Below are 16,249 nucleotides of genomic sequence, written 5' to 3' on the forward strand. Positions count from 1 at the left end.
ATTATGTTTGAATTGTCACATGCTTAGGAGATCAAAACTATATATCTCTCTCTATATATATATATGTCAACTTAAAATACATTTATCTAAACACTTTTATTAACTTAAATCACTACATAACTTAAAGCCTTAGAAAGCTTAAAGAACTACGTGACTTAAAACTCTTTTTAAAGAAAGCCTAGCCAAACGGTCTCTCAATCATATGTGGGAAATGGGCAATGGGCATTCCATCCAAATATGGGTGGAATCCTCATTCCATTCCATCAAACATTGTTACTATTGTTTCCAAAGTATAACAATTGAAATTTATAGTGCGAGAACACTTTGGTCACGACAGAGCCAAGCGAACAAACTGGCAGGTGTTTGCTCGTGGAAATAAGTAGTGGGTGACTTTTGACTGTCCGGTAGGGGTAGTTCGAAAGGATGTCTTGGCAGTCTGGGAAGATGTAATCTGAGTCGAATGTGGTTGCCCATGGCAAGGCTAGCAGTAGATGTAGGTGCATGGTAGCCTTGGAGCCGCGAGGGATCCACAAGCCTTGGAACTACGACAGGTCCACAAGCTTGGAACTACAAGGGATCCACGAGCTTTGAAACTGCGAGGGATCCACAAGCTTGGAACTGAGGGGGATCCACAAGCTTTGGAATGTCACGATTTAGGCTAGTTATATTTTATTTTTATTTCTACAAAATTGTATTAGTAAGTTATTTACATATTAGTGACAATTGTGTAGTGTTTAGGACCAGTTACACTAGTGGAGGAAGTAGAAACTGCTTTGTTGAAGTAGTGGAATAGCCTCTATGTAAGGTTGTACCACTCTTGTACGTTTTTTAGGTTTTGATTAATTGAAAAGTTAATTCTCTCTTTCTCTGAAATTCTCTCTTTATCTCTCTCAAATCTCTCTATTTCTCCCTACTCCCTGTCTAAATTCTCCTCTCTCTCTCTCTCAATTCTCAGTTCTCCCTCTTATCTTAATCAGTCTAATTCTTCCCCTTTTTCCTTTCTATTTCTCCCTCTCTTTCAATTCTCTCATCAAAGGAATTACAATCAAACTCGGGTTCCTGAAAAAATTGGTATCAAAGCAGTCTAGTTCTTGGCTAGATCTAAGTGTTTCTAATCAGATTTTGAAGGCAAGCAATACAAGGCAGTGTCTGGAAGCAATTTCAGAGACCATTACCAATTATTGGAAGTAATTCCAGTTGAAGTTCAGGGTGAAGTTGAAAGAAATCGACAAAGGAAATGACAAAAGGAACCCACACGAAGCAGATAGAGGCAAGGTTGGAGGCTATGGAGATGGGTTTGCGGCAGACTCAAGAAGAGTTGGGTCGCTGCAAGGAGGAGAACACAGCCACCAGAGAGGCTATGCAATCACTAAAGAAGGAAGTAGCTAACTTGAGTCACTGGATTGATGGGCTCCTAAAGATGTTTTCCAAGATGCCTCAAGCCAGCCTGCCAGAAAATTTCCCTCCAAGAGTTGTGTCAAAACCAATCTTGACACAAACAGGCATCCCCCCTCATGCTTCCATGTCACGAGAAGATAAAGAACAACCAGTAATAGACCAAGCCATTCAGGTAAGGTGACCCCATCCAAATCACCAACACACACCCCTACCTAGGCTAGAAATTCCCATGTTTGAGGGTGCTAAACCCAGGTGGTGGGTTATGACGTGTGAGAGGTTTTCCTAATATTATCAAGTGGCTAAAAGTTAGAGGATAAACCTTGCAACAACCTACTTCAATGACATGGCTGATGCATGGCTCCAAGGGTGGACCAAAGTGAGAGATGAGACAAATTGGGCAGCCTTTGTGGAGGACTTTTGTATAAGGTTTGGTGAGAAACCTATGACAGACACAATCGAGGAGTTTAAGCAAGAAAGGTTAGTGATAGACTACCAAGCCCGTTTTGAAGAATTGAGGTCTCTAATGATGAATATACATCCTACCTTAACTAAAGATTATTTTGTTTCTAGTTTCATCAGCGGACTTAATGATGAATTGAGGGCAGTGGTTAAGATGATGCAGCCTGAAACTATCAAGCAACCTGTTGAGAAGGCAAGATTACAAGAAATGGCCTTGAAAACAATCTTTAAAAGGCACCACATCTCAGCAGGAATTCAACCTTCAACAGGTCAACAGTTGGACAGAAATCTGGGGACTACAAATCAAGATGGAATCCTAGGGTTAATACTTCAACAAAATCCCTAGCCAAGGACCAGAGGAGGCAGCTAGGGTTGTGCTATAGGTGTGGGGAGAAATTCAATCTAGGCCACCAATGCAAAAGTCAATTGTTGTCTATGGAAGGATTGGAGGAAGGAGAAGAAGGCAAAGATGATGCAGGGGTGGGATGAAGGACCAACCACTGAGATTTCTTGGGGACAAGAAATCTTTAAGGGGGAGGGAATGTCACAATTTAGGCCAGTTATGTTTTATTTTTATTTTTGAAAAATTGTATTAGTTAGTTATTTACATATTAGTAACAATTGTGTAGTGTTTAGGACCAGTTGCTCTAGTGGAGAAAGTGGAAACTACATTATTAAAGTAGTGGAATGCCTCTATATAAGGTTGTACCACTCTTGTACGATTTTTAGGTTTTGAGTAATTGAAAAGTTAATTCTCTCTCTCTTTATCTCTCTCAAATCTCTCTATTTCTCCCTACTCCCTATCTAAATTCTCCTCTCTCTCTCTCTCAGTTCTTAGTTCTCCCTCTAAATCAATCTAATTCTTCCCCTTTTTTCCTCTATTTCTCCCTCTTTTCAATTCTCTCATCAAAGGAATTACAATCAAGCTCGGGTTCCTAACATGGAACTACAGGGGGTCCATAAGTCTTGGAACTGTGAGGGATCCACAAGCTTGGAACTGCAAGGGGGTCCACAAGTCTTGGAACTACAAGGGATCCACGAGTCTTGGAACTGCAGGGGATCCACAAACTTGGAACTGCAAGGGATCCACAAGTCTTGGAACTACGGGGGATCCACAAGTTTGGAACTACGGGGGATCCACAAGTTTGGAACTACAGGGGATCCACAAGTTCTAGAACTACGGGGGATCCACAAGTTCTAGAACTATGGGGTATCCACAAGTCTTGGAACTATGGGGGATCCACAAGTTTGGAACTACAGGGGTTCCTTGCTAGTGAACTACAGGAGTTCCTACAATCACAAAAACATGTTCTAAGGCACACGGGGATTCTTCACCCGCATATGCCCTCCGATGCTTAAGTTAGTCCAGGAAAGGAGTAGAAAATGCAGTGAATATTGCTTGGATGTAGAGATACCCAGAAAAAGTCCATTTCCTAATGCATGAGGGGATATTTATAGGAGTTGGTGCCACAAGAACTGGGGGGAACACGTGTCGATTGATCAAGATGACATTTGTCCCGTGCTGAGTCAAACAGGCATAGGAGGAATCCCCATTGGAGATCCGTGTGACCTAGGATATCTCCAGGAGATGGCGAGCCTTGCGGTGAGCTATAGGAGTAGGTTCTTAGCCTCTACATAGCTTATCCGAGTGAAATTCCCAAGTGAATTTGAGTGTTTCTGAGAGAAGTATGCCATTCCAGGGTGAAATATGAACCTTGGGAGTTAAGGACTCCGAGGGTTATTCGGGAACCCCAGGGGTTGATTGGAAACCACGGGAAATAGGGGGAACCCCGGGGCTTAAGTGGAGGTGCACATGGTCGTGCATTCGCAGGGGTTCCGCGCGCACGGCCACAAGAGTTCTGCGTGCTTGGTCATGGGAGTTCCGCAGAGGCACGTGGAAGATGCTTGGTTGGTCGCGCATCTGCAAGGGTTTCCAAGTTGCCCTATGCCCTGCCTTGCGCAGGTGCTCCCAAGCTACCTCGTGTAACCTACCTTGCGCTAATGCTTCCAAGGCTATCTCATGCAGCTTGCCACCTTGCAATTTGCCCTTGGTCAAGCCTTAGGCCATTGTCCGAGTCGAGTCTTGGATTATTCCGAAGTGGTTTTTCCAGCTTGCTACTCTCGAGAAAAAATTTTCCAAAAAATGCAATCAGGTGGACGCTTGACATTTATGGCACAACAGTTACAATTACTGTTTTATCCTCCATTTTTTTTAAAATTACAAAATATCCTTGGACAAAAAAATAAAATAATATTTTATTAGCAATCAAAAAAATATTTTATTAACACCCAAAATAATATTTCATTAACATTCAAAAATAAAATAATATTTTATTAACATCCAAAAGATAAAAATAATATTTTATTAAACCTGAAAAGCAAAATAATGTTTTATCTAAACCAAAAATAAAAATATATATATTGTATTAACACTCAAGAACAAAAATAATATTTTATCAACACTCAATGAAAAAAAATAATATTTTTCCACCAAAAAATATAAAAATAATATTTTATTAGCACCAAATAAAAACCAAAAAAATAAAAATAATATTTTATAACACCCCACAAAATAATATTAATATTTCATTAATACCAGAAAATAAAAAAAAATGATTAACACCCAAAAACTAAAAATAATATTTTATTATTATTTTGTCTGAGGGCATTTTTGACTTAAGAATTTCTTTTTTACCATTCCAACCAGGTTCCAGCGTAAAAAACATAATAATGAAATGAAATACTCATTTCGTTACCGGTCTTACCAAACATGACAATAAAGTAAAATGATCATTCCATTCCATTCCATTCCTATTTCTATTCTCATCCCTCTATTTCCATTCCAACGAACAAAACAGACCCTAAAGTGATTGTTACAGATGTAAAGTTTTCCCCTTTCAGCTTTTCACCACTTTTTCATTTGGGGGGATTGCTGGACCAGGAGAGAGTCTCTGTTGTAATGACTGAAGCTCTGCAGTTCTCGCACTTTTGGTTGTTTGAATATTAACTTTAATTAAAGTAAAAGGAAACAGATTACACAGATAAGTAAAGGTCCATGAATATTTCTGACAATCTAAGCCTCAGCTATTAAAACAGCCAAATCCATAACTGGCTACCACAAGAACCATAAGAACTATAACTGAGAGCAACATTATCTTTTAATTGAAATTATCAATAAGTAACTGTTCTTATAATATATTAAAAGCAACAAAACTATAACTGATTAAGATATTGAAATAACTCACTGTATCAGCTGCGACAAGGTTCAAGCCAACTCCTCCAGCTCTTGTTGAAATCATAAAGACAAATGCACTACTTTGATCAGCTTCAGACTTAAAATCCCCTTGAACTGACTGCTGGCTGAAACTTCTTATTGCTGCAAAGCGTTCCTCTGCCCGAATTGATCCATCCAAACGCTCATAAGAATATTTCCTCAACTCCAAGAAATCCTGTAATACATGATACAACATAAGATTTTAGATGCTCACATGTGTATTTAATATAGAGGTTATAAATTTGTGCATTAAGGTAACAAGTAACCTGCAATATGTCAAGTGTACGAGTCATTTGAGCAAATAAAAGGACACGATGTCCAGAATGACGAAGCTTCTGAAGCACCAGGTCCAAGATTATAAGTTTACCACTAGCCTGGACAGAAATTAACAAAATACAAGATTAACGAGGAGCTTTATAAGATAGCAAAAGAGAGAACAGTCAAACAGGTGACAGATGCAGTACAATAGTCCCCCTTTATAAACAACCCATGTGTAATGAGGCAATGTTTTTATCCCTCCCTTTTATTTTTCTGGATCCAGATGTAATTATAAACTGAACTGCATACATCAGTAGGATAAAAGAGTTGGGGAACCTGAACCAGGTGTTCGCCCTCTTCATAAGGCTCAGGCTCAATACCAGGAAAGAGGTAGGGATGACTACATGTTTTACGTAACTGTATTACCTGCACAGAAGCAGCAAATTAGTGAGAATGCATTTTCAAAACAAGAACACAAAAATAGTAAAAAGGAATAAAGACCACTAAGGCACTAATAACCCAAAGACAGAAGTGGCACATTTTTCACTAAGAAAAAGATAACCATATTTATCAATTACATATTCATAATGCTAGTTACGTGATGACCCTGCTAGGACAAATAATTTGTTCCTTTTTTTTTTTTTTTTTGAAACCCATAAACTAATTTCACTTTTAAATATAGTTAAGCTTGAACTAGTCTAAACAACAACATATCAAACCTTAATCGCACCATGTGGGGTCGGTCACATAAGTTCTAGCTTACTAGTCATGTGCAAGACTAACAGAATTATAAACAGAATGCAGCCCAATTACAATACTACCCTCCTAATGCCCTAGGGTCGTGACATCCACTCAGTTGCTTTAACATGCTTGGCCTTACTTCACCTCAATCAGTGTTTTAAAAAGCGCACTTTAAGCTCAAAGCACAAAGCGTAGAGCGTAGCATGCTTGGGGTTTTTTTGTGTGAAGCTCAACAACTTCTCGTAAGCACAATTAAAGGGTGCTTAAGTTGCGCTTTTACTAGAGCTCTTGGGGTTTTTTAAAGCGTGCTTCAGAAATGCTCTTGGGTTTTTTAATTCAAACAATATGAATAGTTGGATTCGTTTAAATTTTTGCAATAGTGTGGTTGCTTGTATGGAATCCTTACTCAAAAAAAGCTATTGTTAGATATTAGAAAGATCAAAATAAAATCATATATACATTTGTTTAAAAAAAAAAAAAAAAAAGACTACAGTATTACCAAGCAAAAGATACTGTAGGAAACATGTAATTTGGGGTTGCTAATTTGTTGTTAATTGATATAAATTAAGGATTGATGATTGATTCCTGATTATTGTAAATTAGGAATTGTTGATTGCCTGCAAAATAGGGATTGATTGATTGGGAATTGCTGTAAAATAGGGTTGATTAATTGGGGATTGTTGTAAATTAGGGATGATTTCTTTCCTTATTATTATTCAAATCTTTCAACCAAGAGTTTAGACAAGTTGTCTTCCAAGTTCCATCAAGACTAGCAGCTAACCAGATTGCATCTTTTTATATGCCCCCTATGAGTTTGTGCTATAGTTGCATGAACTTGTAAACTAGTATAAAATATAAATGAAAAATGGTATCTCATCTTTTTTTAAATTTGCAACCTTCATTCTTATTTAGTTTTTTTTTTATTGATTGCTTTTTTAATGGTTTATATTTTTTATGCTCATAAAAGTTCATACTCTTTATTTTATTTACACGTCACTTTGCTTAAGTGTGCGATTCGCTTTGCGCTATGCACTTAAGCTCTGTAGGCCTTATGTGCTTAAGTGCACTAAGTGTTTTTCAAAACACTAACCTCAATCGCATCCATAGTCACTGAATCAAAGGCCAATTCATCCCTACAAGCCCAAACTAGAGTGTCCTTTCTAGAGGCCAAATATACAAGTTATTATAGTGAGAGTATAGTGTTCGGCGCCATTCATCTTCGAGTAGCTTAAGTTATTGTATACACAAGTAAATGAGCCTATACTCTATGAGAAAAGTTTCACTACCCATGAGAGTGAGTAGGGGATGCAAACATAAGAAAACACAAATTATGAACATGGCAACATAGACTACATAAGGAGGAGGTTTGTAGTGCATGCCTGGGTTCATTTAGAAATAGAAACAAAAGTAAACAGGCATTGCACCATTATGCACATATGCATAGAAATATGCTTAAAATATGTGACATACAATATTCTGCAAAGAATGATTATTAGAAGCTCCAGAAGCAAATGCAAGAAGTGTAGGAAGCTCCTTCCTCAATATGGACATGTAGACCTTCTTTTGCAAGCCCACCAAGGGTGCCATCCTATAAACACAAAATTTTACAAGCAACTTAGCAATGATCCATCCAAACAGCTAAATAAATTCAGAGAAGTTGTGGACAAGGGCTTTGATGCAATGATTTAATCCAATATACTCCTAGTTACATCTTAAGCCAACAAGCAAGCTCAATTCTCAATTGAGTCGTTAGCAAATTTGTGATAAGTTAAGCTTTCTTATCTGTGGAATGCATAGGAAATGAAAAGGTGAAAGAACAACTAGACAAAAGAACTAACACCGTAACCTCAGTAAGAGGTGGCAATACAAGAGTTCCAGAGTCGATAAGCTTAAATTTAGTTCTTCGTAGCATAAAAGCTCCCAATATATATCTCAACATCCTAAATGCTTCCTTAACTTCAGCAGCAGCATGACCTGCTTAAAAAGGTATCTGAATTAGAATGGAGTCCATTTACTAAAGAGTCAATTCATTGTCAATGAGATTTACATTAGAATTGGATAGCAAGTGAAGAATTAGAAGTAAAGATCAGCAATCAACCAATCTCGGAACAAACAAGAGAATGCGCATGCTGCTATCGGGAAAAATTCAAACTGAAACCCAGATCAACCAAAAAAAAAAAAAAATCTATAGATATTTTACTATACATTTAAGTTATGTAAATGCAGAAGTCAACTCTGGCCTCAGCCAGAAGAATTTAGTTTTCAATCTGTGCAGTAAGTTTTGAGTTAAACCTGGAAAGCTTAAATATCAATGATATAGGTGTCGGGCAATCTCTTACAACTGAGTCCACTCATCATGCATAGAATGAGAGGAGATACTAGCCAGAAAGTAAGAGTCTCCAAGAGGTATCTACCAATGAACTCTGTCTTAATAATCATAACCAGGACGCCAAAACACTACTAAACGGTGCACCAAATAGCTATCTTCTCTGATGCCCATATTCGAAAATACCATATTCAATAGTTCTACACAACTACCCTGCACCAGGACATTGCCATCAATGGTATTCTCCAACCCACTAGTAAACTTTGCCATCCCTAGCTCCTCATATTTTCCTAGTGTTGAGTGCCATATAATGGTTATGACCAACAAAGCCATTGTTGCTAAGAAAAAAGTGAAATCTAGGTTATCCATGGTTAACAGTCACCCAATTTTACCGAAAACTCACTTAATTGCCTGTTCAAAATATAAGGTCATAAATATTAAAATTCAAGTCCTAAATGCGTATAGCATCAGTATGCAGAATTTTGTTCATTTCAGAAATAGGCTAACAGAATTCAGTAGCTTCATTTTTCATGGCTCTGCATTTTATGTAAGATCTTATCCATCTAGGCCAAATAAGTTAAAAAAGAAATCCAAGAGAGAATCTATGCAGCCGATGAAAAAACAGACATATTGTCAATATATCTATTTATTTGTTGTTACAAATGCATAGGTCACAAAAGTAGCATACTGTCAATCTTATTACACCAATCAGCCACAGAAGCAGTAATTGCAAGAATAGAAGCTTAGAGACTGAAACCCTGAAACAAACACTCATTATAATCACCCAGTTTGTCATTCACTGAATCAAAATTTTCATATCATGGTGCACAGAATAAAAGTGAAAGTTCGTCCTTGAACCAAACAGAAAGCTTTGAACTAAAACTTGATGCACAGTAAGCAAAATCAGATCAAAAGAAACAGACGATAAAGATTGATCATTCCACTCATAAAAAATATCAAATGGATACAGACTATTCCTGACAATTAATAATTATATTGCTTTCTTTTCTTCCGTTTTTGGTAAGTAATATCAATCATGTCTAAGCAATCTAAATAACTAATAAGGCGGCATTATGGAAAAGGCAGAACCACAAAAGAAAATTGCAAAGAATTTGAAATGGAGCTTCCAGCTTGTTTAAAAAGGAAAAACATTCACATTCTATGGTTTCACAGGGGAGTTGAGAGTACCCAATATAGGATCTCGAGCTTCCTTGAATGTAGAAAGGAAGTACTCCAATGTTCCAAATATTGAAGGCATGCAAAAATGCATCAAAGCCCAAAGTTCAGTAAGGTTGTTCTGAATAGGTGTTCCAGTCATCAGCAATCGTCTTGGTATGACAAACCGCTCTCTGAGGACATTATATAACACCTGTAAAGTTATCATAGTTAGGAAACTGAGACAACGCTTAAATAGAAAACTGATGCCTAAATATGATTTCTAATATTCAAATCTTCTCTGATTTTTTATCAAGAAAGCATTTCAAGTATCATAGGAGTCAAAACTTCTGGAACTTGAAAATGGAACTACTTGTCAATGGGAAAAGGTCAAGTAACTGAAACATCCATCAATATTCAACTGAACCTCCTGCAACTACTAATCATCAATTACATCTTCTGCAGAGCAATAATGGAACACACATTAATTCGTGTGTTCTTACTTTCAATTTGTAAATTCCATAATGTCCACCAATATGTTATGGATGACCAACATAAAAAATTGCACTAAATATTTCTGCAGCGTGATCTTGAGCCATGATGCAACATGATGCACTGAATCATAATCAACAAACAAGTTGCTACTATAGACCTAAAAGTTGACAATATTTTCCATTGCTGCATAAGTTAAAAGTTGAAAAAAGGATTAGAAACTGAACTCACACTAGAAGGATTTTTTAGCCTCTGAGCTTCATCCACAATTGCATAAAGCCATGGAATTTGAGAAAGAAAATCCTGGTCCATTAATACTATGTCGTACGTAGTCAATAGTAGATCGAAAGGTAAAGATAGTACCTGCACAGGAATTCCCACAGAATATATAGATTTGCAAACATAGTCCCAAGGTAGATACTCCAGTATTAAAGGACTAGATGCAATGACATTCTCAACATAGGACCTGAGAGACTATGGCTCCCATTATTAGATGCAGCAGCTGGATCCAGAACTTACACTGCACGATGGGGGCTGCTCTTCTACATGGTCATACATTTCCCTGCGTAAATTGCGTCGATGATCCTTATCTCCAAGATAACAAAGAACTCTTAATTTGGGAGCAAACTTAGCTACCTCGGATACCCAACCATCAGTCACACTAAGAGGACATAATACTACTGCATAGAGTATAACAACCGTGAGAGTCTAATGTTAGCCCAAAAGCATATGATAAAAATAAATAAATAAACCATAAAGTAAGAAGATATAAAAAGGATTCTAAGACTAATTGAGTGACAAAAACAAATTTCTTACTCACAAAATGGCCCAGGTGACCTTTGACACACTTTCAAATAGCTCAAAAAACAAATGGCTTGCAAAGTTTTCCCTAGTCCCATCTGCACCATTTAACTTCAAAGCAAAATTAATACAATTAATTGAAAGAGATGTTGTGTTCGTTTGCATCACTATATGCAGTATGCATTAAGGAGAGACTTTTTAAGAACTAATGATATACCCTTTTAACCTGCACTTTAAATTGGCCACATGCACGCATATAAAATGATCATGCGAAATGACTTCACAAAGCTGTAACAGGAGTACCAGCCTTTCTTGCATCCTCCAATTTTTTCCAATCCCACCCACAAGCAACCTTCATGCCAGTGTTTTAAAAAGCATGCTTAAGATTGCTTTAAGCCCGAGCTTTTTGTGGACAAAGCCCAGCGACTTTAGTTGAGCACAGTCAAAGCACACTTAAGTTGCACTTTTATCTAAGTTGTGATGTGCTATAAAGTGTGCTTTTAATATGGACTGTTGGATTTGCTTAAATTTGTGTTACAGTGTGGCTGCTTGTATGGAATCCTTACCTAGAAACATCTTTCATCTGATCTCAAAAAGATCTGAATAAAATCAAATAGATATTTAAAAAAAACATAAGTCTCCAGATTCCTAAAAATGTCAGATTTCTGATGATGAAGAGTTCAGACTTTTCATCTTTTCAGTGAAGAGTTCAGCATATTCAATGAAGAGTTTAGACCTTTCATCTTTTCTTTCTAATGATTGCTTTTTAATAGTATATACTTTTTATGCTTATAAAAGTTTATACCCTTTATTTCATTTATGTGCGCTTGGGCTTTGAGCTTTACACTTAAGCTTCATGACTTAAGCTTCGTGAGCCTTTTGCGCTTAGTGCTTTTGAAAACATTGCTTCATGCAAAGATTTTTGAAACCTACCGTTATGGTATGGAGGCATTTATGGAAGAGGTAGGTGTAGGACTTATTATCAACTTCAAGATTGATGGTGATGGTACATTGGGCCTATCAACAGATCCTAATCGGGCTAAAAATAATAAATCCATATCCAAACTGTTTATTATATCTATAATCAAATCCAAAATTGGCCAATAATTGGGAATATATTTAGTACCAACACGCAATGGATCGGAATCATATCTAGTCTAGATTTAGACTAATATCTGTTGACAGGTTCAACATCAAAATAGGAGAGAGACAGAGAGAGGTTCTTCATCATCATAATCATAATCATTAATAGTATATTAATAATATATTAATTAATAATTAATGTTCATAAAAATTAGGGTTAATTACCAAAAAAATAAACTTTACCTAAGTTTTCAATTTTAAACCAAACTTTTAAAATTTTCAATAGTAGCAACCTACTTTTATTTAATTTCAATCCTGAACTGCCGACTGTTGTCTACCATCATCAAATATTGCCTTTAAAATATGATATGGCAAGCTAATGTGCAATGAGCTATAAGAAGCGGTGCCAAAAATTATCCACCTCACCATACAAAATACCAAAAAACATATCAAAAACTAAACGACAAGGCGCAAAAAATTTGATCAAAAAACTAAGTCTAACGAGGGAGAATTTTTTATTACCTCATTGTCTAACTCATTACACATCAGCTTGTCACGTCATATTCAAATATTCTAATGGCAATATCTAATGAAGACAAATGATGGTCCATATTTGAAACTAAGTAAAAGTGGAATGTTATTACTGGAAAAATTAAAGTTTAGTCTAAAATTGAAAACTCATGCAACCATTTTTTTTTTTTTTTTGTAGTTAACTCAAAAAATTAAAATATACATATATATATTGTCATACAACGAGAATAAAACAATAGCCTGTCTACCTTAGCCTAATCCAACCCTACCTGGTCACGATAATCAAATTGTGTCTTTATTGCCTATCCTTGATGTGAGCGTATAGGCAGAAGTCATTATTCAAAGAAATTCAATTTAGTTTTCCACGATAACCAAGTCAATGTTTGAACACATAATCTCTTTGTTGAATACTCCCATGATGAAAAGTAATGATATACAAGACTAGATCTACAGTATGAAATACAATGGTGGATACAAGGTCTAACCCTATGCATATCGAAGGGGCTAGGATGACAAGCTCACCTTCCCGGCAATAGCTATGCTCAAACTAGACATTCTCTAGCAAGAAAAGGCCCTCATAGTCATGCCGAGAGAGGGTTGCTATGATGATTGCCCCTCTTCCTCTTTTACTGAATAAACAAAAATAGTGGTTATTGATGTTAAGTGAATCAAACCAAACCGACCCATTCCATTAGGAACTAGTAGATTAACCAAACAAATTGGAAGCAAAAAACCAACCAGTTGAACTGGGTGAGCTGATCCGGTTCAAATGACCAGTTAATATTTAAAATGATCCTATTCAACTGACCAGTTTTTTTAATGTCACGACCCCAAGAATTAGAAAGATATTTTCTTATTACTATTTTCAGTTATATATATTTATTTAGTGGTTATTTACAGTTATGTTCTATGAATTACAGTTATGGAATAGTGGGGAGATACTGGAGTGATTTAGAAGCAATTACTGGTAGTGGAGGATATGGTAACTTATATATAAAGCTATACCCTCACTACCAGGGCATCATGTTTTGAATTATCAAGAAGAATATTGAATTATCTCTATTCTCCCTCAAGTTCTGTCTATTTTCTCCTCCATTTCTCTCGAATCCCCCCCCCCCTCTCATTTCTGTCAATTTTTCTTAATTTCAATACCTTCTCCCTAATATTCTGTCTGTTTCCCTCTCAATTCTTGTTATTTCTCCCTCAATTTCCAATTCTATCTTCTAAGGAAGCATCAGTTAGGACTAGGGTCCTAGGGTCCTGACAACAACAAAAATTGCAAAGATCTAAATGAAATCAATATCAACTCTTTGGATTATCTGTGGGTTTGGTAGTTCAAATTTTATTCAAAATAAAAGACAACACAATAAAAATATTGATAATGATATGTAATTTAGATATTCTTCATGTATGACCAATTTTTGCACTTTTGTAATAAATATAAATTTCATTATTTTTTATTTTTTATTTTTTATTTTTTATGTTTAAGTTTAGATTATTATCTATTTATTTAATAAAAATAAATCCCGGTTTTACTTGGTTAATGATTAACCTTGACCCTCACCCATTTCTGGTTCGATACCTGGTCTGAGTTCCAAAAATTTAGAGGTTAACTTCGTTAAATTGTACTAATACCCAAAAAAAGAAAGAAAAAAGCACCGAAGCAAATCAATGAAAGAAGGCAAAATAACAAACTACTTAACTCTGTGACTAGAAATTTCATAGCGTCTAAAGTAACCGTACCTCATCGCCTGCAAAAGACAACCAAACAATACAATTACCATCGTGCATATTCACATATATACATAACCGCAACTTGATCAAATTCAAGCTACAAATTCTCTTTTCTTTGCCCTTCCTTCATTATCACGCAAGCCAAAAGAATGTTAATAGAAAATCACAGTAACCTACCCAGGATGACGTTGACTCCCATATGATATCTTCGAATCAGCCATGAAACTCCTTCGACTTGGTGAGGTTTAAGCGTGGCCGTAACCCCCAAGTCAGCGGGATTGAGAGGCGGGTGCTCGGACCGTGAGTCGGCGTCGAGGACGTACTTCGCCGCCGCGACGAGCCTCTGAGCGTAATTCATTTGGCGGTGTAGAGAATGACTGACGGAAACCTTTCACGCATTTCAAATATGCTGAAACGAGAGAGAGAGAGAGAGGAGAGGAGAGAGAGCGTTGATTATGACGGGACCAGCCTCGTCGGGGTTATGAATTTACGGTGTGTGCCACCTCCAACCGAATGATTAAATCATTTACACCCCTTTCAAGTTTCCATTATGAAAACACCAATTTTTGTTCTTATTAGGGCAAAATCACTTCTGGAATTTTAAGAAACTGTCATCCTTGCATTATTAAAAATTTATGTTTTTCATCGAATTAACAGGCGTTGGATAAAGGATTTTGCTCTTAAGAATCCATCTGTCTTGAAATTTAACGAATGTACCAAAGCACCCCTGTACAACTCATGTGAATGTGAATAACTGAAATAAATAAATAAATAAAATAAAATAAAACAATGAAATAAATAAAATTTTATTAATAAATTCTCAGCTGTTTGAAAATATTACTGTTGGCTTTTTTTATTTTGAGTTTACGTGTGATATTTGGATATTAGGTATATATTATTTTGAAATTTTATGTATATTTATACAAGCCAATATGAAATTATTCTGACTGAAAGTTATTTTTTTAGGTGAATTATATGATATACTCCTGATAAATTATGAATGTATTAATTTGATTGTATTAATTAAACATGTAAAGAACATGACTTTAGGTGATGGATTAAATGGGCTAATATGTGCAAAGTATTTATCAAACTTTCTTAGAAAGATGATAAAGTGGAGGTTGTGACAAATATGCATTTTTTAAGAATTTTTAATGAATATGGAGAACGTGGTTTCAAAACTATAAAGATTAATATATAATAAATACCTATTCAAGTTGAAAAATTTGTCCCTCAACTAAATACTATTTTTATTTTTTAATTTTTGCAAGTACATGAGTCTACAAATATATTTGTATGGTGATGTTAAAATGTTGATTTCGCATAAAGTATCTATGGGTTCCGTGATTGTTGTGGGTATGGAAAAAAAATAGGGTACGTGGGTTCGATTTTCTAATTTTTTAAAAAAATTAGGTATCAAATATTTCACTCTTGGCATGTATATGTTGCTTGTTATATTTTTCATTTTTTATAGTTGTATATTTGTTAATTACACCGTCATGTATGTTAGTTTTACTATTAACATTTTTTAACTATACCAAAGTAGAGTTTTTGTTTTAAGTCCAAATATTTGTATTTTATTCACAAAACATTTGTTTTACTACACATTAACTAATATACGATTGAATGTAACTTTATTTTTTTATTACTTGATTTTATATATATATTAAATTTAATTTCGCCCTATCAAAATATTTTTATATAATTATAAAGTTGCTTACTTAATTTCTTTTTTGTTTCTCATTTTGAATTTTCATGTGTAATTGATTTTTTAATTCCTCACTGTTATTCAAATGCACGTGGTCAGAAGTCTTACAAAAAAATAATTTTACCATCACGTCATTACACTTAACGCCAACGATCTTTTAATAGAGTGGAAAACATAATTTTTCAATAATACAAGAGTGTCCTTGTCGTTTCTTAAAACTCCATGGATGATTTTTTATTTTTGCCCTTCTTATTCAGTTTTTTCAATAAACTAAATTTTTAAAACAAAT

At 35.5% G+C, this 16,249-nt stretch overlaps 1 protein-coding gene across 7 annotated transcripts in view; it reads right to left on the bottom strand.

The window, feature by feature from the left end:
• LOC127801839 (probable helicase CHR10) overlaps positions 1-14,729 on the bottom strand; it is a 33,591-nt gene extending 18,862 nt beyond the window's left edge. Inside the window, exons 1-11 of one of the 7 annotated variants that reach the window (XM_052337298.1) lie at positions 14,430-14,729; positions 14,262-14,269; positions 10,924-11,002; positions 10,623-10,783; positions 10,335-10,466; positions 9,645-9,825; positions 7,969-8,104; positions 7,601-7,718; positions 5,726-5,815; positions 5,398-5,505; positions 5,103-5,306 (exon numbers count right to left, since the gene is read on the bottom strand). In XM_052337298.1, coding sequence (XP_052193258.1) covers positions 5,103-5,306; positions 5,398-5,505; positions 5,726-5,815; positions 7,601-7,718; positions 7,969-8,104; positions 9,645-9,825; positions 10,335-10,466; positions 10,623-10,783; positions 10,924-11,002; positions 14,262-14,269; positions 14,430-14,610 — 1,398 coding nt within the window. In that variant the 5' untranslated portion in view covers positions 14,611-14,729. Of the gene's footprint in view, positions 1-5,102; positions 5,307-5,397; positions 5,506-5,725; positions 5,816-7,600; positions 7,719-7,968; positions 8,105-9,644; positions 9,826-10,334; positions 10,467-10,622; positions 10,784-10,919; positions 11,018-13,040; positions 13,448-14,221; positions 14,270-14,429 lie in introns of those variants that run through there. The other 6 variants (XM_052337293.1, XM_052337292.1, XM_052337294.1 and 3 more) reach the window with 6 other exon arrangements.
• Between the last annotated feature and the right edge of the window lie 1,520 nt (positions 14,730-16,249).

Source organism: Diospyros lotus, chromosome 5 (assembly GCF_014633365.1).
Source record: "Diospyros lotus cultivar Yz01 chromosome 5, ASM1463336v1, whole genome shotgun sequence".
NCBI lineage: Eukaryota > Viridiplantae > Streptophyta > Magnoliopsida > Ericales > Ebenaceae > Diospyros > Diospyros lotus.